Raw genomic sequence first — 25067 nt, 5'->3', positions numbered from 1 at the left:
TCACCCTCCACTGGGGTGCAAGGCAGGAGCATGACCTATAGAAACGCAAGCAAAAATTTCAGAAATATTTCTCTCATTTCGCAGAGTACCGATGAAGGCTTGCTGTTCATGTTTAGTAGGCGAGTATTTTGCAAAAGAGTGTGACAAAGTATGCCATTTGTGTGTTGTGAAGCCGGTCATACTCTCAACACTCATTCTATCCAATGGATGTTACTCCTAATCGGGCAAGCTTCTTCGTAGTGTGAGCTTCGTGAGTAGCCCATGCCTTTGTTGAGAATTTACGGGGTCGCAGCGGAGCACCCAAAGAAAACGACCAGCGTGGCAGGCTTCTCATTCTGAACAGCCCGTACCGTGCCTGCGCTCCGAGCACGCGCTGTCCATCTTTATTTTCCTCTAACACTGATCTCAGCGCCTCCGCTTTATAGCGTCGGCGGGCGCTATACCTTAAAGCATCACCCTTAGCAGGGACCTAACTAGTTAGTAGCAGTTCCCTTTGAACTCGCAAAAGGTGATTGCATCACAGCTCACTGACTTCTCCAACTGAACATTATGGCACATTTTGCACTTTTTTGCTATCACTTTACTTTTTCAATATTAGGTAAACCACACACCGCAACTACTTAGAGTTTTTACTGGCATGACTCGCATGCTAGCAATGACCCTGTGAAAGGGCTGGAAGGGGGCACCCACCAGATCAGCAATTATGTAACCCGTGGCAACCATCCATTCAACAATGATCTCGAAGGCCTCTCCTGGCTGGAAAATGCTGTGGTATTGTGCCTGACCCCACTCGGGCCGATCACTGCGGCCACTAACGTCAATGTCGACGTTGACGTTCCGGAACTCCAGCTCTGTTTTGGAAGATAGAGAATGCATGGCACAGCTCTGCAGAAAAAGAAACGAGCTATACGGAAGTGCTTGGCCAAATACACACTGCTATTCCATTCTGGTGCCGGGAACACTGAAGAAGAGAAGCTAACCAACTCGGCACAAATGTTGGCTGAACACGCAATAGACTACTCACTCTGTAGACTGAGAGCAAGAAAAAATTTGGAAGACACTTAAAGGTTGATGGTGCCCATTTTCCGCTCCTCTTGCGGATCCTCGTTCACATAATTTGTGGCCCTATTATCTCGCACATACTCATAATTTGTGGCCCTATTATCTCGCACATACTCATTAGCATACAGCTGCAAGTATCACATCATGTGCAAGACTGCCTGACCTACTAGACAACGTTCACCAAGCCATGTGAACCTGCCTGTGAAGCATAGGGGTAGCGTGTATGACTCTGGATATAAAGGTCCTGGGTTCGATTCCAATCTCCCCTCTCATCTCGAGTCTTGTGATGCGTTCTATGACAGCACGCAAATTGCAGATCAATCAGTGGCTGGCCATGTCCCCTGCCACCAGCAGCTATCATCAGCATTTGGCAGAGGCACACCAATGATTTGTTGCCAGAACGCCATGCACCATGAACAGTTTCGCCAGGTTCTATGCAGAACGGGGCCCTTTGGCCAGTCTGGTTGAAATGGCTTCAATTGACACAAGTTCAGGTCCAAAACTTTCCTGATTTATACAGTACAGTAGACTCTCAAACTAAGATGTATGCCGCTGGCAAAACTACTAACTGGAGTCATGTGGCATATAAAAGCAAATGCAAAGAGACGCAAAAACTGAAATTAAAAAAAAAAAAGAATCTAATTGCATTCAGCGATATTGTGACAAGAAGACACGCAATGTTGCGGTGAAGATAATGTGAGAAAGAAAGAGTTCAACGTTAAAGCTAGTAAAGATATGCAAGAGGACTTTATGCAGGTCTTCACCTCTCGAGATCATCTTACTCGCAATCTTTTGGGTTCTAAAGAATAAAAATCAACAGGCACTTTGTAACTCTGAGCAAGCAATTCCATTTTATAAGTCTGTGATGTATGCCAGCCTGCTTTTGCCTACTTGTCCATGCTTAAAATGCACACATTTCAACAATGGATAAAACTAGATGCGCTCATTTTGGCCAAATGCAAGCAGAAAAAGCTACTTGTACTTTCTTTCATTACTGATTTGGCTTCACCAACAAAGACCACATAAACAATGGCAGTATACTAGCAAAGACTGACGAGTTACACTAAAAGAAAAATCTTGGAAACAAGCAGGGAAAAACATTTTTCACTAGAAGTAAAACATAGGCTTTCCTTCGTACACAGTGTATCCAAGGTCTTCCTGCACAAGAACAGCATAAAAATATTCTGGTCATACAGAGAGGGTAAAAACATGCAGCTCAGCTGGTCTTTGCAAATACATATCAATTTCCACGGCTAGCAGCTCAAACCGGGAGGCAGTCAGAAAGAAAACTGTTTTAACACTTGAAGAAAGAAAAATAATGCTTCCCTTACTTTTGCCAATGTCGACTTCAGTACTGTCCAAGTCACCTGGGTTTCCACTGCTCTCATTCTGAGGCAGCAACTCCACTTCAATCCACTCATGTTGGTAGGCATCCAGATCTACCTCGTAATTTTCTGAAGTAAGCAGATGTCGACAGCCCAACATCAATACTACTGTTCAAAAGTTCTTAAAAGAAGCAGAGACACCACTGCTTTGATTACATTTTCATTTTCTCTGCAAATTCGCAAGCAATCACTAATTGAAAACAACAAACCATGGTTTCTATGGAACACAAGCTAAGGTGAACAGGGAAAGTTATTCGCTTATGAAATTTGGCATTGAACATAATAAAGAATCAGAATTTACTATACATCAGCGCTTCTTCACAAATCAAACTTGCAACACGAGAACCAATATGTCTCTACAGGTGACTTACACCATACGCTCAGCAACACGTGCTACATAATACCAGCGAAGACATCCATCTATACAAGGCTAAAACAAGAATCCATGACTGCAAATAGAAAGGGACTACTGCTCTGAAAAGGCTGCAAACAATAACAATCATTACAAATGTACAAAACCAAACGAAGTTCACTGAATTAAAGAGGACACCTCAATGCTCACCTTTTGCATTCTTCTCCGGGAAACAGTAAATGTAAAAGCCATTGATGAATGGGTGTGACGCATCTCCAGAAGCGTGACAGATATGGCTCTCTTCTACCAGTTTCTGTGAATTAAATAATAATAATAATAATAATAATAATAATAATAATAATAATAATAATAATAATAATAATAATAATAATAATAATAAAATTTTCAGGCTAACAATGCTGCAAATACTCAAGCCAGCTATGGCACCTGCACTTACCTGCAGAAGGTGAATGGCATCGTAGTCAGAGTGTACACCTTCCACATGGTCTCGAACCCACGAAGTAGCTTCGACACTAATGAAGGAGTTCAGAGGGATGCCACCTTGCTTGGGCAGGAAGCAGAGGCCATCGCTACACGTGCCAAAACACAATTGTCATGGCTAATTTTAGTACAACTCCCACAAGGCTATGTCTGACATAATAGCAACCAAAAGGCTGATAGGTGGCCTTCACTGCAACCTGGTGAAAAAGGATCATTTCTCCTGCAGTGACATTAAATTAAGCAGACACAAGTACTGCTTAACAGACACAGCAGATTTCAAACCTGTTCAGTATAGATCTTCATTGTGGTTTAACGTCCAAATATTATCCTATATCCAATCAAGCCAATGGATGCTTTCTAAAACCACCATACCAAGCGCACACAGTTGCTGAACACTGCACGCCTGTGAGCTCTAATTGCACAGTACTCTCGGCAAGCAAACTGGGCCATAAAAAAGCAAAAATGTGCATTCGTACAAAGCACCGCCGCAGAAAAGCATTGACAAATATGACAATGTTACTCTACTAGATGTACAAACACACAGCAGTTGTAGAGATTAAAATAGATAACATAGCACAAAATTATCTGCTTTGCAAGCTTCATAAAGCTGACATTAGCCAAACGTTCCCAGAAGGTTCACTCTAGCCAGTTGAGCTGTTATTGTATGCTTGAAAAGAAAAAAAAAAAAAAAGACAAGACACTAAGATGCAACTACCTTAGATGTTTCATAGCTTCTACAAGCTCAGCGGGAGGTGACATCACGGTCAAGCATTTTACTTCAGCATGAGGCCTGAAAAAGAATGGAGAGGAAGAATTAAAAGGGTAAGTGAAAAGCTATCCAGATAAAGCTGTCCAGCAGATCCAGATAAGACAACCTGAATTTGATGAAAATGCAACAAGATAAATATTTATTCACATGCATTACTGTTCTCTGCCAATCAATGAAGGTCCCTTGGAGAGGGGGCCAATGCGTTTCATGTCATTTACTGCAATGTGTGCCAGACCTGATGATCCAGGTATTAAACTGTCGTTGCAGGAAATGTAACACTACAAACAGAACTAAGAAATTATATCATTATTCATCACAAGCAGTTCTAATTTCAACTGCAAAAATCACTAAGCACACCACAAGGCTGCCCAGACTAACATAACATAACTGGAGATAATGTAGGGGAGGTGGGCTCACTGACATCTCGCATGTCCACCAAGTACCACCATACCGGACAAACTGCTAAATGCAAAGTAATTTATGTCAACTTACTAAACATCATAAGAGGCATCCTTTACTGAATGAAACTTTGTGCTGTTTCGTCGTATGAACATTTATGCCATGGGCATCAGCTGTACAGTTAAGCTGTGTCCAACCAGTGCAACCATTTATGCATACAAACTGAACCGTGCAGAGACTGCTTCAACACTGAAACTTTATGTTGGTAGGCACCAGCTCATCACAGCTGGAGGCCCAGATGGGGCACAAACAGCCCATTTCTACAAACAAGGCTATATCACCACCCTGCTGCGCTGTTGATTTCACAGCTTGAGAGGAATCAACACATGAAAGTGATGGTGTGAGTTAGTTGGTTTGATTTTGTAGTTCTTGAGTCAACAGCACATTAAGATGATAATGCGGGCTAGCTTGTTTGATTCCTTAGTCCTTGAGGGGTCAGCAGTGCATTAAGAGGATGATGTGAGTTAGTTGGCTTAATTAAGTCCTCTTTAAGCACTCAACAGAACAATTAGAGTATGCTATGAGTTGATTCATGACTGAACCCTGTCTACAGTGTCATCATGCCCTTCAGCCTTTGCCAAACTCTAATGATGTGCCAACCCAACATATCCCCTATAACATTCTACAATAGGCATTTAAAAGACGAGGAGAAAATGAGTGAAGAGAGAAAGCCAGTACACAAAACTTACTTGTCCTCGGCTGACTCTCCACCTGTTGACTCTGGTGTAGTTTCCAGGGAGGAATTAGATCCATCCTTCTGAAAGCAGCAGTGCATGCATGGTTCATCAGGGGTGCAAAGCTATGTCGTTGCTTGCAGTTTCATTTGTTTTGTTTACAGATAAACAGAGAAAAATAAAAACTCGGAATATCTATAAAATAAGTTGACCAAATAAGCAGGCTACAAAGAGCATCACTGCCTAATCAAAATTAGAACGCAAATTAAGAACAAATATTCATATGACTTGCAGACCGATTATGCCTTTAAAAGCATATCTGAGATTTTATGGCAAAAATATGTCTCCCCTCAACTCCAATTCAAAACACTTTCAAGACATTGGATGCTTTTCCGATAGAATGATGAAGCTGTACATGCACTCTATCAATCAATCAAATGTGCAAGCGTATGTGGGCAAATATACAGTAGGTCATGCTAGATACTGACAAACGGGCGGCCAGTGTGTCTCTGCAGACTCCTATTATTGCAATGCTGATGGCTATGTCACCAAGCAAATCTCAATTTATGGCGAAGTTCACTTGGTTGCATTCGCTCCTTGAAACTTGCACAAGTTCTCTTACAGACTTTGCACTTTAAAACAGCTAACCGTGCCTCTCACCTTGGAGTCAGAGTCTGTAGCCGGCGTCATCTTGCTAACAGGCATTACATCAGTGCGCAGGTGCTCCGGGTGAAGGCCCCGTGGCCGGTCATGGATCCGGTTGCTAGACACACGGTCACGGAAGACACCAGCTGCTATTGCAGAGACAGGGCCCGACTGCGGTGATATGGTGAGAGGTGACCCCTGGTGGCTGATGCTCAAACGCATGGGGCCTGCCGAGGCACGAACCCAAGCTCCAACAGACTGCAGTTGCAAGGAGGTTGAACAGTAATGCCAACCCTGTCAATTTCCCTAATCACCTGAAGCAGGCATAATTGCAGTGTGTACTAAGTGAGCAGCATGACACAATCTGAAAACCAGCAGAATTTAACCACTTCATATCTGACACTGTTGCACAAAGGAGCCACATGCATTGCTAGAGGAGCGTGACATTACTTTTCCGTTGTTAGCAAATTATCAGTTACTAATATTACACGTTGCATGTTCAAAGAGAAATTTAACAAGCAGGCAATCACTGTTCCTATGCAGGCATAAGCTAAGAAACTTTGCTGCTGTTTCCTTTATAAAGTCACAACCAAGTACTGAAGGCAAATATCTAATGCAACATACAAGCAGTAGGGGCGAGAATTTCACAAAACCACAGTGAGATCCAGCGGAATGTACATGTCCGTTTAAGACAGGCTACTGCCCACCTTTGAGCGCCTTGTGTTTGCCGGCCAGCGGATCCTGTTCATAACTTCCAGAAACTTGACAAAAGCTTCCCGCTGCAGTGCCTCATCAGCTGCTGTGAAGTCTGGGTAGATGTCACAGTGGAACTTGGTGTCCTTAGCATCAATGATCTTGCGTGTCGCCGTTTGGGAACCAGGTAGCAGCAGCATGCGTAGCCGCCAATACTTTAGCGCCTACAAAGCAAGATGTACCGGCACTCAGAGGAAGGCTGTGCCATGACTACAGAGAGGCCACTACAGCATTCTGTACCCAAGCAATAATATGATCACTGTGAACGTTCACACCTAGCAATCGCAAAGTGCCAGGAAGAAAAACCTGAACATTCTTATAAGGATTTCTCAGATTACTTGCTGAAATGAAATCCTTGCCTAAATGATTCGCTAGCCATGATGTTGAGTTGGCTTCTAGTAAGCAATAATGCAGCTAACCAGCCTGTCTAGCGAGGAAATGAAGAAATCACTTTATTTCAGTTACAAGCTACATGTCCAGGATGCTAAGATAAGAATGTTCTCTAATGTCAACAAATGGAACGCAAAAAAAGAAAATGTCTGCATATTCTCTGCAGTGTATTTATATTTTGTCTCAAACTAATCAGAACCGTCAGTTCTTATTTAGAAGAAAAAAAAAAAAAAAAGGGTAAGCTAAGCATCAATGAAATTGTCATGTGTTAAGTTCATAGTTCTTAGCGCACAACTGTGATAAGACAGATTGCAAGTAAAATACATGCAACTAAATAAGGTTTGACCATTTCACACACAAAAAAATTAAATAGTGAGCTCAGCGTGTATTAAAGAATATGCATGACAAAATTTCAAATTTTGTTCATCGACAAAATGTAACAATGTACAGTAATGAGCAATATGAGAAAGAACAAACATTTTGCACAAAATTGTGAACATTATCGGTATTTCTCTATTAAATATGGCAGCAACCTACGGATATTATGCATCCACGGGAAACCTCTTTAAAAAACTAGATAATCTGTTCTTGTCAAACAGTACTATATAGTAATAATCAATAAATGAATGCTCAAACTTTGTTATAGCTGGAAGCAATTGTCTTTTGCCATGTTGTGCCCACTGAACTCTGATGTGGGTTGTTTTCAGATTTTTCAACTAGCAGAGCCATCATTCATAAGTAAGTTGTGAAAAAAGGATACATAATAAAATTTGTTTCCAATTTTGCACTGCAATCTTGAAGGGCAATTTCTTACCAAGTTGAAGAAAGCGCAATGCAGTTCAAGGCATGCAACAGTGTGTTTTATTAAAGCAAGCCAGCAGCAAAATGTTACTAATGCACAGTATTTCAGAAAAAGAAATGCTAGCCATTTGCATTTTGATTAAATTCTTTCTCTAGCAATGTCGCCATCTGGTTTTCTTTCTTGCATTGTGTATGTGTAAACGGCAATCTATTATAGACCTAACTACATACAATGAAAGGACGAACTTGCCATTGTGTTTTTGTAAGTACTTTATGCATTACATCCACCTGTTTCAACCCTTCTTACCTCCTTGAGGCCATACTCTCGCTCGCCACGGATGCAGATGTAATGGTCAAGGTAGCTCCAGTTGAACGTCTCCAGCTTTTCACTCGAGAAGATCACACGGGAAATATCGTACGAGCTGCTGCCTGGTGGCTGAAAGTTATACACGTACTGAATTGGCTGCACCTCTCGGGAAGCATGCCTGCAGAAGAAGAAGAAGAAGAAGGGAAAAAAACAAAAAAACAACAACAAAGCAATATACATATTTAGACTGCCTGCAAGCCAAAAGGTTTAAAGCATGAGCTAAAAGAGTCATGTGGCAGCATAGTTTAGTGCACCAAAATGGTGCCACACGTATATCAAAGGTAGAGAGTCATACGTTATGCTTTAAAAACCAAAGAAAAACTTATAGAAATGTAAATGTTAGCACTTCATCCTTTTCATAGTGAAAAACAGACAAAGAGTAAAAAAAGAAAAATTAAAATGTTGTACCTAGGTCTGTACTGGGTGACAGTTATCACTGGTCCGCTCAACGACAATGTGTGGAAGATTCGGCCAATGCTCATCCGGCACTCCTCCTGGCAGAAAGAAGCAGAAGAAAAGAAAAAAATTAAAATAAAATTATTTCCCCAGTGCTGGCAGTAGAACAGAACAAAGCACTGTGAATCTTTTCACGCACCTTTTCTTCCGTTGCTGGAGCAGGACCCCTCAGAACACTATGACTGGATGTACCCTGAGCACCATTCACAGTCGATGGACTTTTAGGCAGTGTTATTATCTGGAAGCCCTGCACATTTAAAACACCCAATGTGACAAATCTGCAAAAGATGCTGGATTCACCCTGACTGGTTACTTTTAAGCTCAAAAGCAGCTAGGAATGCTCTTATTTGAAGCCGAGGCTTCATGCATACAACAGAAAAAATGCCATCAGGTTTCCTCACCGACTCTAAATATGAAGGATTTATAAACTATTGACGACAAATACCGTATTTATTCAAATCTAGGATGATAACTTAAAAAAAAAAGAAAGAGATATGAAACTCTTAGAGTGGATTATGCTCAAGAGTTTCATCCTCAAATCATCACACAACAACTCATAAAAAAAGAAAATAATAAGTAGCATGCATTTGGCACAACCTGACCGATATAGTACTAAAAGCTGCGCTGGCCAAAGCCGATACCAACATAGAGGTAACATCTGGCGACAAGACGGGCCAGTTACAGCCTCTTGACATTTGCACAGCCCACACAATCCTTTTTGAGGATCGGCTCGCAAGTTCTACTCTGGCTGGCTCAAAGAAACATGCCAGCTAACTCCAAAGAATGCATCAATCGTGCGTCGCTAGGAGTTGTAGCTAGCAGGATTGCTGCTGACTGGGAGGACATCCCTGGAGCCTTGGTTGCATGCTAATTCTGAAAGTGCAGCATCCTTAAATATCTTTCTTTTTTTTTCTCTCAAGAAACATGTCTTGTTACATAGGCTACTGTTTCTATTCCATTCAGTGCTGCCTGGCCTATAAAAGCCAGCACCTCAAAACTACAATACAAAATTGGATAGCAGCATTGTATGAATTGTGCCCGAAAACTCAAATGACTACTGGTTTAAATGGTTATCGATGTTGACAATAGTGCGAACAAGCAAGACATTCACAAGAGCTAAATTGACGAACTGCTCCCAGTTCCCAATAATGATGGTACATTAAACCCGTTACAAAAAAATAAATTAATAAATAAAATATAACTCCTGCATATCAAACATTTATCATGGAATAAAAACCAGCACCTCATATTATTCAAATACTGACAAGGTGCGCATAGATATCTGTATAAATTAAGTAGGCATGGCAAAGCTACCTCATACACCGAAATGGCCTTTAACTCTGCCAAAGTGATGTGTAAAGTACCTGCTGCAGGCGCTGGCAGATAAGCTCCTGGTAAACCTGAAGTGTGGTCAGTGGTTTATGGTGCTTATAATCTTCCTCTCCCCGATAACACCTAAAAAAAAAAAAAAGAAACGTTGAGGAAACTTTTCGCTACATCTCCGGGCACGCGGTTGAAAACTAGAGTTTAGGAAGTTAGAAGGAAACCACTGTACTGGGGCATATGTTTATAAAATTTCCTTCATAAACAAATATTACACAGATGAGCACAAATATTGTGCACTGAACCCGGAGAATTCAAATTATTGGCAGTATCAAACACACAGCTTATCCCTTCGAAAACCCTCTGTATTTGTACGGGAAAGCCATGCTGCATATCGAGCTATAAGTTCCCCGCACCACACATGTGGGGCTCAGTACTACTACCATTATACATGTTACTCTGCAAAGCTCAGCACAAGTTTTACTTGATATAACACCAGTCACTTAGTTTTTTTTATTCTGTCATTTCGCCCACTTTACACAATGCGGTAAGCAATGTGCCACACACTTGCCTTATTTGGTTGATCTCCGAGTTGTGCTCTTCGGGAAGAAGGCTGTAGTCAGACACGACATAGTCGTACTGTAGGCTGTGCCGGTCTGGAAAGAAATCTGTGGTGATGGGCAGGCAGGCTGGAATCACCAGGCTTTTCCAGTCCACACCTGAAATTCATTACAGTGACCAAGGTCATTTCCCACAGGATGATCTACTGCCATCTTTTTATCATGTTTGGCCAACTAGCTCAACGATCCACCATTTTAGTGAACATCACGATGCAACAATCGCTGCTTGCATAATACAAGCTTGTACTGTTCGCCAACGTTAAACGAATAGGTGTCCCTTCCAGCAGACTGCCTGTCATTCATGATGGTCCCTCCTCAACATTCAGAATATAAGCTCGAAAAGCTATGCCCTAGAATATAAATTTGTGAACAGCATCACTGCATGGATTATTAAACTCCTATTGGAGCCGAATACTGTTACCTTCAGATGAGGTACAAAATCTACACCGGACACCATGCTGTGATGGTATATGAATGCAGGGTGTGCCTCAGCTTTACTCTGAACGAGGTTCAATGCTGAGCTCCTGCCCACTAGAAACCTTTTTGTGCAACACGTAGTAGTACATGGCAAAGATTTTACTTTATATGATAAAGCTTGATTTATATGATGACAAAGCTTTGCTGACATGGATGGTAAATACAAAGCCTTATTCTTTTCCACCCCTAATCTCGATTTCTTCATGCCATCCACATACACTGTTTTGTGTGTTAACAACATGCAGACTGTTAAGCATACTCAACCACCACTCGGATGGAGAAAATTGACTGTGCAAAGAAGCAGATATGGCAATTTAGCATTGCACAAACAAGAAAAAAAATGGGCGGTCAAAATTTGTTATACTTTTATGAGCACTACAATAGAAACATATCATTGCATACCATCATCCTCAGCTCTGTTAGATCCCCTGAAGGATGAAGGCTTCCCTGTTGATCCCCAATAATCCCTGTCTTGCACAAGCTGCAGCCACCCATACAAACTGAATAAAAATCATTTGCCAGCCTGATTCTCTGTCAACACCTGTTACTTCTTTCCATTATAATCTGCTCCACTACCTGCATGGACCCTACCCCAACCTGTTCTTTGCATTATAATAACTGGCCCATGTCAAATTTTTTTTTTTTTTTTTTATTCCAGCAAAGATAACATTAACTCAGGCCTGTCCTGCTCTTTCTATCTCTCAATGTCATCTTCATCATTTTCCTTTCTGCATTTCACTGCAATCTCCTCCATTCAAGTTCATGCTTTTTCATCAGTTTCCACACTTTGGCTCCCATAGGTTAGTACCGACAGCATACAGGTACCGCAGTATGAGAAATTTTTTATCAGAAAGCTGCACATCGGGCATGCCTCTCAGTAAGCTGCTGCTCATAATATAAGAGTGCCTGTCAAATTCATTCCATCCCATCCTCATACTACACAGAAACACACTAAGCATTTCACATATGCTGTGTTGATATGCTATGTATATGATATACTGATTAAGTTCAAGGGATAAGAGCACAATGATGTGTCCGCCCACTTTTTTAGAGATAACACCATAAGAAATAGAGATGAAAATGCAGAAATAAGATAATATGACAACATGCATCCCAGAAGACATGTTTCTTTTTTGCAACGATGCATTAATACAGACTTTCCCCACTTTTCTAAGAAAGTATAGTCCAGGTGCACCATCTCCAACTAAGATCTCTGAACTGACCTAACAAATTCCACCTTTGCAACCATGCCAAATGAGTAGTGTTCCTCTACACACTTAGCTCAAAATCTGTTTCTCTAGTACTAAGTTTTTCCTCTTGAACGTCGATGCACATAGATACCTTTTTTCAAAAGCAACTAGACTTCAGTGCTTTCACACGGATGCTTTCACCACACTTGCCATAATTTGAGTCAAATCTCAATGCGGGAGTCACTGAAAATACTTGCCTGTGGTTAGGGCCGGGGTCCACTCCTGCTCACCAGTTGTGCCCCACATCCAGCTGTGGCCCTTCTTGGCAATGGGCGTCTCGTTGCCGACAGACCCAAACACCCCCCTACACCTCAGGTGGGCTGCAGTGCAAGGCACACAAAAAACAGTTTTACTATCACAAGGGCAAATTAAGCGCTGCTTTCTGCACAAAGAGAAATGACTACGGATTCTTTTACCAAGTGCAAAAGCCTGCCTTTTTCCAAGAAAACAGAGAATACTCATTCACTCTTGCATTCACACAACTGGCATGCAATAAAATTAGTCAGCGATGGTTTTCCCATCAATGGACAAGATCTCCGCTTTTTCTAACCACGCATCCGAGGAAACAATAATTTGAAGCACATATGTAGCTGCTATATCTTTATCCTGGCCTCATTTTGTGTTTGGCAGCACCCCTGTACAAACTTCTGCAACGTCCTAATGCCAACACGAATGCAACAATAAGTCGCACTAATAACGTGCCACCTGACAAAGCTAACCAACAATCTCAAAAATTCCTCAGACTGTGCCATCCATGACACTCACAGACAGGCAAGCACCCTGTTTACAGAACTAACCTTTTACAGCCTTTTACAGCCTGCAAAGCATATTTAATAGTGGCACAGCAAAATTGCCTATTTATTGTCATCGAGTCATATGCTTCCAAATAGGAACAAAAATACAGACATTATTTTTTAATAGTACTAAGTGTTTACCAATTTCTTAGAAATTGGTTTGGTTTGGTTTTGGGGTTTAACGTCTCAAAGCGACTCAGGCTAGGAGAGACGCCGTAGTGAAGGACTCCGGAAATTTCGACCACCTGGGGTTCTTTAATGTGCACTGACATCGCACAGCACATGGGCGCCTAGCTTTTTGCCTCCATCGAAAGGCGGATGCCGATGCCGGGATTCGATCCTGCGTCCTTGGGCACAGTAGTCGAGTGCCCTAACCACTGCGCCACCCCGGCGGCAATTTCTTGGAAAGGCAGGTGGTGTCGCAAATGCAGAAAATTTGGCATGGGAAAGGACCCACCATCTTTGGCAGCCCGCTTGTCCTGGATGTCCATCACTGGCTTCTCCTGCAGAGGAGAGGCCTCCTGGTTTAGATTTGACATTCGGCTTGAACTATTTGGCACTGCCTGGTAGTGGTGCTGTTGCATGAAGATACCCGTTGGACCTGGGGGGCAATGACAACAAGAACAAACCACGTTATGCCGCACCAGACTAAACAAAACATAATCAAGTGGTGCCACAAATATGCGCAAGAAGAAGTACCTAGTGGGAAAACATGTGTCCATCGACGACGGTTTGAAGTCAGCTTTATGGTTACCTGCAGGGAACAAAGAATTGATGAGAGTCAGAAGACAGTGCCCAGAATCTTTAAAGGCTGGCATATTTAGTGGAAATTTCACTTAAGAAAAACTGATGCGCATTTATGTTCTATGATGCCCCAAAGCCTTCTTGAGGACCTTTTCTTGAGTTTCTTTCATACTCTCCCTATCATCAATGGCATTTTGTTGCACCAGGGTGACTTCTGTCAAGCAATGAGAGGTAAGGTGTCATAAACTGGCCATTTCCATAGCATGAGTGGAGAAGAGAGCACATTTGTGGAGACATTGTGGAAACGCAGAAAAGAGGTGGTCTGACAACTTACAACTTACAAGCTAATGCTGCATATGCAGCCAAATGAACATTGCATATGGGTCACTCTAATGTCTGCCAATATACTGGCAAATGGTACAAAAGGAGTGCTAGGTAGAAAGAAACAAAGGCATCAACAGAAGCAGTCTTAGGCCTCCTACATGAGAGAAATGGGCACTAATCCCAACGCACCCAAGAGAGGCTTTAGGACAGTATCCATGACACCATACGTTGGTCTGGCTAGACACCCTACTTTGGTCGAAACATAGTTTTGGTTTTGAAGACAACGGCTGTCCTATGGCACAAGGGGTTTTAGGTGCAGCAGCTGGCACAGCTAACTATTGCTTAGTAAAGGACTAATTTCTGTGGAAATCTCATAAGGCTCGAACAAAGGTCACGCACGGGGTTGAGGTGGATCAGGTTGGATAAAGCTGGGTTTGGTGCTGGTTAAGACTGGGTTGGGTTATTTTGTTAATAAAAAAAGCAAAAAAAAAACTGCTCACATTTACTCGAAATTTGGTGCCAGAAAAACCATGTCACAGATGGCTGGTGCAAAGCTTGACATGTGCACACACTGCATTGATAATACAAAGGCGACTCTGTGGGCAAATCTACCAGCTTCTGAATCATTTTGGGAACTCCTGAGGCCCTCTCTGAGTTTCAGAGTTGACTGTTTCAGAAGCTGGCCATATTAAAAACTTGCGAACAGGTCTGTGTCCATATGACTAGGCTGTAGGTCTGCTGGTGTCCAGAATCTGGCCACAATGGATGGCTGGACTTTGAAGCAGTTTCCGAACGGCATGGTTAAAAAAGTATACATGATTATTGTGTTTGATGTGAAGAAATGCGTCAGCATTAGGCATATATTTTAACTGCGTTCTCTTATGTGTGTTCACGTGTTCTCATTGTGAGGCCAATGAGTGAGACAGGTACATTTATTAAACATCTCCGTCATCCTGTCACGATGGCTTAGTGGTTACAATGCTAGACTGCTGAACCAGACAAGGGGGTTTAATCCCGGCTGTTGTGGCCGCATTTCAATGGAAGAGAACCACGCGGCGACCATGCACAGCGCAATGTCACTGAATGTTAAGAACTGCAGTGGTCCGAATTTCCAGAGCCCTCTGCTAACGCGTTCCTCATAGCCAATGTTCCTTTGGGACGTTAAACCCTACACACCTAACCCTAAAGCTCTCCGCCTTTCACCTGTTGTCACCATTCCCTTCATTTTCCTCTCACACTTCACTCTTCCCCTCTACCTTTAAATAAAAGGTGAATTTCACTCTCTCCACCTTCCCACCCTCCACCCATCGCCTCACACCCTCTTGTCTCCCCTTAAGAGCATAAATTGCTGGGAAAGTTGGGTCATAATGCTTACAAAGGTGGAACCAACAAAGGCAGACACAGGAAAAGACAGAGGAGGTTGTTGTGTGTGTACCTCTTCTCTCCTGTCCTGTGTCTGTCTTTGCTAGTTCCACCCGAGACATCTGACAGACAGACGGGGACACATTTTTACAAGACGGGGCCTCTATACGCCAATGCATTGAAAACGCTGATGCCCACAACGCATTAAAAATGCCGATGCCCAACGCACTTGCTTGCTGCCAAAGGCCTCTCACCTGTGAGGGGTCAAACGGGTTAATGAGGGCCCGCGGCTGTTGCGGTGTCTTCTGCCTCTCCTGCAAGGCCTCGGGCACCTGGCCTGCACTGCCGACCACCGTTCGGTGCGGTGGGGATGACACAAATTCAGAGTTTTCCTTCGCTGCCATCACCTGTGGCTTGTCCGCATCACAAATGGCAATGGCCGCCCCTGCACACACATATATCTTGGTTTCATCCATGAAATAATTAGGTTCACACATTGCATGCCGAACTAACCGATAAACATACGCAATAAACAGCAAGAGCTATGAGCAGACGGAAGGTCCAGAAATAGGCAGGAATGAATGGGTCCTATTTAAACTGCACTTCACACTTGACAACATTAACTGATATGCCACAACAAGTGGCTGGCCATTTGCAACCTATCACATAAACCAGCACAACAAAGCATTCTGTTTTTTCGTTTTTTTTTTTTTTTTTGTGTCTCCTGTTTTGCGTATCATCATTCACACTGACATTATCAACTGTGGCCAATATTGTCAGATGAAGCCGGCAAGGGCCATAGCCCATTCTCAGTAATCATCTAACCGAAGACCACTGTAGTTGTATCTAGTAGCTACAGTTGTCCTTCATCGACCTATCGCTTAACTAGACTAACAGAAGTATGCCAATCAAGCAGAAACTGGTACGACACCACCCGGAACACTACACGAAGAATGGTTGCATCACAAATCTGATAAGAAGATCAAACTTAGCACCAGGTGGAGGACCGTTAGTGGTGCCTTAAAAGCGAATGGTATGCCAGAGGCATCACGATGGGAAGAGCCGTGGCACAGGAGTATCCATTGTGCATGCCACTGTCCCACTCACCACTTCGGTGGCTCGACAACGGCCGATGTCATGTAGCAACGGTGATGTCAGCAAGGGACTCAAACCCTTGACATACTCTGGGACTTGAAACCTCCACCTTATCAAGCACTCAAGCCGATGACCTCTTTTGTGACACAAACCCTAAATGTTGCCTGAGGTTCAAACCCCAGATCTTAACTTAGGACTAGAACCCTGGTTCCCTGCTACCCCCCCCCCCCCCCCCCCCCCCCAAACAAACACACACTTTTGGATTCGAACTGTCTACGTTCTCTCTCTTTCTAAAACCATTGACACTGTTACATCACAGTGATGTCAATCAAATTTTATTTATTTATTTATTTATTTATTTATTTGATACTGCCAACTGCCTCTTGGCAGTCCAAGCAGGAGTGAGTAAGTACAGTCGGCACTACAAATCAAGGTAAACAAGAATGTGAGTGACAAGAAAACATAAGGAAATGACTTGCAATACAGATTATTGCGCGGGCAAAAGCAGCTTATACAAAATTACAAAAAAAAAAAAAAAAAAAAAAAAAAAACACCACCTTCCAGTACCACCTCTTGCGGAGAATTTCGTGACAGGTTTTGAAGACAACAATTCGGCTCATGAGCCATACAGGGCTCTCTCTTTAAAAACAAAAGACAGAGAAGAAGGCAAAAGGAGAGAAAATGGAGTGGCACTATTGAGGAGGTAAAATTAAGGACACCACGTCCCTTGTTGAAGGTTTTAGTTATAAACTTGGCAACCAAGCAATAAGATATAACGAAAAAATACTTTGTGTAATGTCTGGTTTTAATAGATGATGGAAGCGAAGCCTTCATTATAATGCCTATGCAGCACACATTATGAATGGAAGATGAATTATAAGACATGCTGTCCTCATTATTTCATGTCAAAGTCACTACCGTTATTAGTTTTTTCTTTTAATCTAAGTTACCGTGCTGGACTTTCTGTGAGCACAAAATCATGGGCATGAAATCCAATAAAGCCTTTATGCAGCTATACAGAACTTGCAAAAATCGGATTACACTGCACGGGCTCATTAAGCAGTCAATATGGGGAACACCTGAGCCCCGCCTTTGAGGGTATGACGCGACAGTGAGGCTTCCGCATGCGGCTTTCCTTGAGTGTTCCTCATTCACGTACATGTAGTCTCTGCTCGCTTAATTACCAATCTCTTAATTTGCAGTTCTAATACCTCACATATTCTTATTAGTATACAGTCCTAAGCTACCATGTTATCCAGCTGTCAGTCATACCCCTTGACATAAATATGAAGCTCTTCTGTAATGAGTAATGTGCCTAACTCGGCATCCAAGATCCCTGAAAGGTTGATACCGTTCCACTTCAAAAGAGCAAATGGGATTGGCAACCCCTCCCAACTTTGTGATCATGTGGTCTTGTTAGGTCTTACAACCTGCAAAGAATTAGTACTTGGCCATGCAACCTGCCAACTGCAACCTGCCAGAGCTATGCCTATAATTTTTTTTATCATAACGTCGACATCAAATTACTGAAGAATGTTGCCTTTAGCGCTACCGCATTAATATAGGTGCGCTAACATGCAAAAAAAAAAAAAAAAAAAAAATTAAAAATCCATGCTTTAAAGTCAATTTAAAGTATGCTCCAAGCAATCGTCAACAAGTTCACGTCCTGTATGTCCCATACACCATTGCGCCACATATAGGGGCTCTTCAGAAAGCTGCCTAGCAGTTGTGTTTGAGGGTAAGCTCACTCAAGAAAGCAGCTGCCGCTGTCCAATTGTCACGATCGTCAAGATGACGATGGTAGACTTGTGTGGCAGGATGCTGCCGAAAATGTGCCCATTTGCGAAAAGTAATAATGTGAAAAGTTCATGAAAATACCACCATCGGAGCGAATCCAAAGCCAGAACCCTCACACATGAGCGGATAATAGTGCATTGTAGAGCCTGGCCGAATTGGTACGCTTTAGAGATTATTTGCTCAATTTAGAAGCGGAATTTGCCTTTTTTTTTTTCTTCGTGCAGCCTTGTCTCTGCATTGCAAGTGCGCGTAATGTCGCGCCTCCAAAGTAAACTATTGTGCCGCTTTTCAGGGCTTGCAGCATTCATTGAATTTTTTTTCTGGAATGCAAGGTGCTGCCAAAAATAAATTATGATGGAATCAGCTGCTTAGGCATAAGACATGATTCATCCATGTCAGGGACATACTGCGTAATACGTACAGTCACAAACGGACGAAATGAGACAATGTAACTCCTTGGCATTCAATACACTCTATGCTTCATAAGCCATAATTGTTTTGGTAGACGACAAAAAAAGTAGTGAGTGAAAACACTCACCGAGCATCACGCAGTGGTAAATACGTGTAGTATTGTGTGCTTGGAGTAGCGCATTCCATTAACTGGCCCCTTTACATATTTTTACTTTGAATAAATCAGAAACAGGTGAAAAATTCTCGGGAAAGCAGCAAAAATATATGCAGCACTACTATGCAAGCGATGCCATGACAGTGATGAATAGTAATCCATCAATTTCCTTATTTAATTGTGCTCACATTTCAGGAAATGTGCGACAATTAATGACGAATGCTATGATCCCTTCAAATACATGATACAGTGCTAATTCGTAAATTCATACTGCAAATAATTCAGATATTAATAATAATATGAGCTAAGAGCACAGTTCATGCCCACACCCATGTGTAAGCCTATGGCATCAGATGCCCGCTAATTCGGAAATGAGCAGGCTTGCACCAGCTAGCTCAAATAGGGAGGTCATATCAGGGTATGACTCGCTAAGCCAGTTATTGGTCAAACAGACCTCCAAAACCCGAATTGCTTGAAAAAGCGGGGCTCATGCATCTGAAGCATGCGTGCTATGGCAGACACGATAATGGTTGAAATTCCCCCACTGCCGAAATATAACCTGGCAGCATAACTTCAGCTTTATTTCTCCTAAATGCTAGCCACCTTGCCGCTGCCATGCGGCATGTGCATCGGACAGCCGCGCTTTTGGGATGGCGTCACTAACACCTACGCACATTTCTCTCTCTTGCACCCATGTGCTTCCTCTGCTCTTTTAGTATGCTGAGCGCTCACATTTTGAGAATTTTTCAATACACCACAGCTGTACAGTGAAGTATCCTCAAAACACGATGGGGCCTTTTGTGAAGACACACCAATGCTGGTACTGTGCTGCACTCGGAAAAGGTGGGTTGTGGAGGCATATATGATCTTGGAACAATTCTTCGGCATTCCTGACAGTGTGCGCTAAGCAAAGCGCACTTGACAAAGGAAGTCATTTTCCAAACGTTCGTTAGATAAAATTACTGAGCTGCAAACGATTCTTGGCAGTTTCTTAAGGTAATTTAATAATTTGAACTTTTGGATAGTTCGAACATTTTTCCTGGTGCCTTGAAGGCGAAATTATAGATTTTACTGCACAAAAATGAAAACTGCGTAAACAAAGCAACATACTAAAATGAAACATAAACTTCCCACCAGATCATGTTGCTGGCTGAGCATGGGTCACATAAGCTGACTCAAGTGCAATATGTGCGAGAAGGAACATGCAGTTGCCATGTCGCATGGTGAGAAGTTTGTGTCGCAGCACCTCAGCCACAGGGATTGTTTATATCGCAACACAATGGCAAAAAAGAAGGAAGAAAAAACTAGTTAAACATGAGACAACAGCTTAGAATTGTAGTTGGCTCTGCTCCTGAGTGCAATTAACAAGCCTGGCACCAGCAGTCATCGCTTTGTTTGCCAACAAGGGGTTTCCTATTCACAAAAACTTTGCTGCATAAGCTAAAGGCAATGCACTGCTGCTAGTGCACATACAGCAGTTTGTTTATTCCCAAAAAGCAAACAAAGCAAAAGTTTCACCACCGACAGCAGAAAAGAAGCAGCAAGCTGAAGTTGCTTTGCAAACCTTAATTTACACGTGTTGATGCAAATTATGAGCAGCTGTACATACGTCAAGTACTGAGAGGGCTACAGGCATGATGCCATACTGCGGAGAAAACAAAAATGCTAAAAAAATTCAACATTTGATGCTATAGGCTAAAGAATTATGACGCGATAAAAAAAAAAAGTTCAATAACTGTCTCAACCTCAGCGGACACCCGAACTGTACACAGAGCAAAAGGTCGAGAAAAGGGAATGGAAAGAAGCAGATTTCTTGGTTTGGTTCATAAGGTATAACGTAATAAACCAAACCAAACCCACCCGCTTCTTTTCTCTCCCTCTTTCACAAAAAAGAGACCCTTCACTGAATCAATTTCGATCCCCTGTGATTCCATAATGTGTGCTGGCATTGCAAGGACTATGGAAGAGATTTCGCATTTCACCTGCGGCCTTGCACCCAGCAGACGTCAATTCACACCGATTAAACCACAACAGTGGGCTGATATTCATGCATCCTTTGTACTGGTCCTTAACCTTATTATCAACACCAGAACAATAAAAAACTGCGATACACACCATCGCTTCCAAGTGCTGATACCGGTGGGTTGGCATAAGAAGAGGTACTCCGCTTGGGAATCGATATGGCACCAGATCGGGAATGGGAAGAGCCGCTAGAATAAGTTGGAGACGACGATGAGCTGTCGTCATCCTGGTTCAGCGGTCGCGGAGGCGTTGGCAGATGTGAACGACGACGCATGTTCGCCCTCTGAAGTGTGCTCATCCTATCAAAAAAAAGAAAAGAGCCGCCCTTGAGAGGCAAGTTCAGACTCAGACTATGTGACAGTGGATATAGACACAATGTTTACACTTAGTTACTAACAATATGCACCAGCATCCTTCATGAGCATTAAGAGAGGGTATGGAGACACATAGGTATCTCCAGACGTGTGATACCTTCAAATGACTGCGACATTGCATCTAGCGTGGGAAAAGACAACGGACAGCGACAATAAGGTACCGACGGGACAGCACAGTGCTGTCCCTTCAACGTCACATAGTGCAAATGAACAAAAATAAAATCCGGAATCCTGCATCAGCCTCAATACGAGATGCAAAAGTGAAGACGAAAGAAATGAAAGGACTAAGATGAGATGTAGCCACATATCTAGGCAGCATCGAATGGGACAATACAGCATCATAGTTAAAGAAAAATGTTCACAATCCTGTCTTTTACCGAATTACCACCGACACAAACTAACTTGTACATCATGAACTAGACATAATTGAACACACCTGCTTTTCATATTTGTTTACCTCCCATGCAACATACCTGTATGGCAGCCATCAGCGTGGAGCCTCACAAGAGCAAAAAAGCTGCGCTGCATGATACTCTGAAATACCAATGATTCCAAAACAGCTTGGTCACTGGCTACAGTCTTTGCCCCATTTTTTTTCATCTCTGCCTGACCACACCAGCCTCTATTGAATATTTAACCACACAAGCTCTGCATGCATTACTTGTTTACATCATGTTACCTACTACGTTGAGCTTACTTTGGGCCAGCTTGACTTGGAGAACATCCCTTGAAGATGTTGGCATCATACTCATCATAGTCGTACACAACTGAAATGCTGTCAGAGGCTCGAATGGGTGGCTGACTACGGCATGCGTACATCCCTGTTCATAAATAAAAAAAGAATGAAAAGGAAAACGCAAGGAATTCAGGAAATGTACTGGGGTGTATTCTGAAAGTGTTGCATGGCATAACAATGCGGGTAAAATTTGAACGCAAAACAATCAGCACAGCTTTCGGCACTGGCATGTACAGAAGGAACTTTCAGATAACAATACTGATTGCAAAAAGAAAAAAAGAAAGTCTCTAATGCTGTATGCATAACAGCCGTAGCAACAATAAGGTCATTTAATCAGCAAGAGAGTCTAAAGAAGCACAGAATTTGAAACTCGGGATATTAAAAAATGCAATTTTCTTGAGCTAATGTTTGGCTGCTTGGCGTAGCAAGCAACATCTTTTGTATACGACGTACTACAGAAGCCATTAAGGCAATGCAAAGAAAGAACAAAATCTGCATTATGCGAATGCTACAGACTAACCTCAGAAGGTTACACGAACACATACAAATAATGCAACACTATGAGGATAAACAAAGGCCTCACTGTGTGCTTGACACAACACAGAGACAATGGCAAGGCCATAATACGCACCTGTTCCGAGTGCTTTCACGTGACTGGGCTTTGGCTAGAGGAGCATGTGAAGAAAGCTTTATCACAGTCTGCATCATCAAAGGAAAAACAAAAAGATGAATTAAGACTGCTGAGCAGCTCATTTACTAACCTGAGGAGTGGGCAGCTTGATGCGAGGCACAAACTTGGAGTAGAACTGTGCAGGTGTGGCCGAATAAAAGCTGGAAATAAAGGAGCAAGCACATACATTAATCAATGATCAATACTGTAGCCTTATAACAGTTCAATAAAGTGTCAGAACGCTTGAAACGTGAGCTCAAGGCAGTAATGACATAACAAAATATACATCTGTTGAAAACGAATTCTTGAAAAATGTGAAAGGGCATCAAAATGATGTAGAAAGCACCTAACCAATGTCAATAAGCCCAAGAGATGCATAAAACATTCTTAGGTGCTTCTAGTATATCACCTTGGTGCTCAAACCACCATGCTCAGAAAAGGGCCATGGGACACTTTTCTTAATGGAACACAACATACCCCTGCACTAAGAAAGGAAGCCCACCCTCAACCATTCGATCGTGCACTGACAAACACCTGAGCAAGGTCCAACTGCTCTAAGCCCAGAAAAGAACTTAAAGCTAGGGGTATGCGAATATTGGAAATTTTTAATACAAATCGAATATGTTTGTTATTCGATTCATATTCGTATTCAATAAGCTGATATTCGGACTTTTTGCCCTTCGGTTTCATCTCGAAAACAGACAACCATCGCGCAGGTGTTCTTTAGATAAGGTTATCGTGATGCAAGCTATTTGTGGCCGTTCTTTCTAGCCCATTTAATAATTTGAGGTTTCGATTAAGTCAGACATCCTTTCTGGTTCCTTGAAAGCCAAATTAAATAGAATTTACTGCATTCAACACCCATATGACAGCTCCACCCAGTTTCATTCAGGTCCTTGCTGTGCAAAATCTGGCATACAAAATCATATATAATATTTATACTAGATTTTTCGGTAGGGTATACACTTCTCTACAATTATAGCTTAATTTTATTTGTAAATACTATGTGAATTCCAAAACAAACAAGATGAAAAATGTTTGCTATTTTTAACCTTTTGTTTGTTTTCCCGCTGTTAAAGTATTCGATACAATGTCCAAAAGCATTTTCCCCCATATTTATATTTGATAAGTATTAAAAAACTTCAGTATTCACACACCCCTACTTAAAACCTAGTTTAAATGTTTGGTTCCCATTGCCTAGAACGTGCTTCAAGCCCCAACCTTCTTAAGCCGCTTCTTTAGTTCCACTGTGGCTATTATCAGTAGCTTCCAAAGTTTACTATGTGTTGAAAGCACATGTCTGAGAAGAGATGGTTTGTAATTTTTCATCGTTGATAACACAGCTGATATAAGATGCTTCAATGTAGCCACAGCGAGAAATTCCCCAAATAATGCCTTTTCAAACAAAAGAGTTTCGAAAATTTAAGACTTCGTTAAATGTCCTTATAAAATAGATTTACTGGAAAGAAAATGAAGGCAAGCATTTAATGCAAACATGCCAATGGAATCTCTGAATCTCGTTTTCCATGTCGAATAATAATTGGCTGCCAGTTGCAGTGTCAGTAGAACATCCCAAGTGTCAAATGCTTCTTGACAGCTGGGCTGCCTTAAACAAACAAACAAAGAAAATTCAATGGGAGTACCTCAAATTTATCCAGTGTGGCATGTTGTAGTCATCCTTCATATCCAGGCCTGATGGGTTTTTTGACTGAAACTGGGGATAAAAATATGGAGGTGCATTATACTGCGGGAAATAAAACAAAACAGAAGCAATTCACACAAAATAAAAGAAAATTGTGATGATGAAGTGAGTCATAGCATAGACTTCAAATGCAAGATAATACACCTACAATTTCATTTCATCCTGAGCTTCAAAAATGTGCCACCACTGTTAGAACAATTTGTACAGTATAACTGCCACTGGGATGAAGATGACAAATATATACAAATAGCATAATAGTAACCAATGCACTCCCATACAATTTTGTGCAGACTTGCACATATACCCTCACAAAGTAAAAAAACCGTTAACGCCTTTAAGGGTAGGACACAATAGCGTTAACAGCTCCCATCCGTGGTGTTCTCCTTGTGACTCCTCGTTCGCGTACATGCACTTGGCAACTCTCACTTCATTGCTAATTCCTCGATTTGTGCCTCTATTATTTTTCCTATTTTTATTATTTTTTATTTATTATTTATTATTATTTCATTATTATTTATTATTATTTTCATCGCACTTCTAATGTCATATACATATTGTATACGATATGATGTAAAATGATGCGAATAAACTTCAATTC

The 25067-nt window shown here is 41.9% G+C and overlaps 1 protein-coding gene across 1 annotated transcript in view; it reads right to left on the bottom strand.

The window, feature by feature from the left end:
- The window catches only part of Iml1 (GATOR complex protein Iml1), a 49465-nt gene that overhangs the window by 5598 nt on the left and 18800 nt on the right, over positions 1–25067 (bottom strand). Inside the window, exons 12-33 of the mRNA XM_084598323.1 lie at positions 24411–24481; positions 22859–22928; positions 22729–22762; positions 22059–22182; positions 21081–21286; positions 15763–15953; positions 13778–13832; positions 13536–13679; positions 12482–12604; positions 10509–10656; positions 9979–10069; positions 8754–8861; positions 8567–8652; positions 8099–8276; positions 6555–6764; positions 5863–6105; positions 5218–5285; positions 4016–4090; positions 3257–3389; positions 3010–3112; positions 2394–2516; positions 691–851 (exon numbers count right to left, since the gene is read on the bottom strand). Coding sequence (XP_084454449.1) covers positions 691–851; positions 2394–2516; positions 3010–3112; positions 3257–3389; positions 4016–4090; positions 5218–5285; positions 5863–6105; positions 6555–6764; positions 8099–8276; positions 8567–8652; positions 8754–8861; positions 9979–10069; positions 10509–10656; positions 12482–12604; positions 13536–13679; positions 13778–13832; positions 15763–15953; positions 21081–21286; positions 22059–22182; positions 22729–22762; positions 22859–22928; positions 24411–24481 — 2745 coding nt within the window. The remainder of the gene's footprint in view (positions 1–690; positions 852–2393; positions 2517–3009; positions 3113–3256; positions 3390–4015; positions 4091–5217; positions 5286–5862; positions 6106–6554; positions 6765–8098; positions 8277–8566; positions 8653–8753; positions 8862–9978; positions 10070–10508; positions 10657–12481; positions 12605–13535; positions 13680–13777; positions 13833–15762; positions 15954–21080; positions 21287–22058; positions 22183–22728; positions 22763–22858; positions 22929–24410; positions 24482–25067) is intronic.

This window comes from Amblyomma maculatum, chromosome 3 (genome assembly GCF_055883805.1).
Source record: "Amblyomma maculatum isolate TAMU_Amacu chromosome 3, ASM5588380v1, whole genome shotgun sequence".
In the NCBI taxonomy this organism is placed as follows: Eukaryota; Metazoa; Arthropoda; class Arachnida; order Ixodida; family Ixodidae; genus Amblyomma; species Amblyomma maculatum.
The sequence above is the reverse complement of the archived record's forward strand: the minus strand, read 5'-3'. Positions and strand labels throughout refer to the sequence as shown.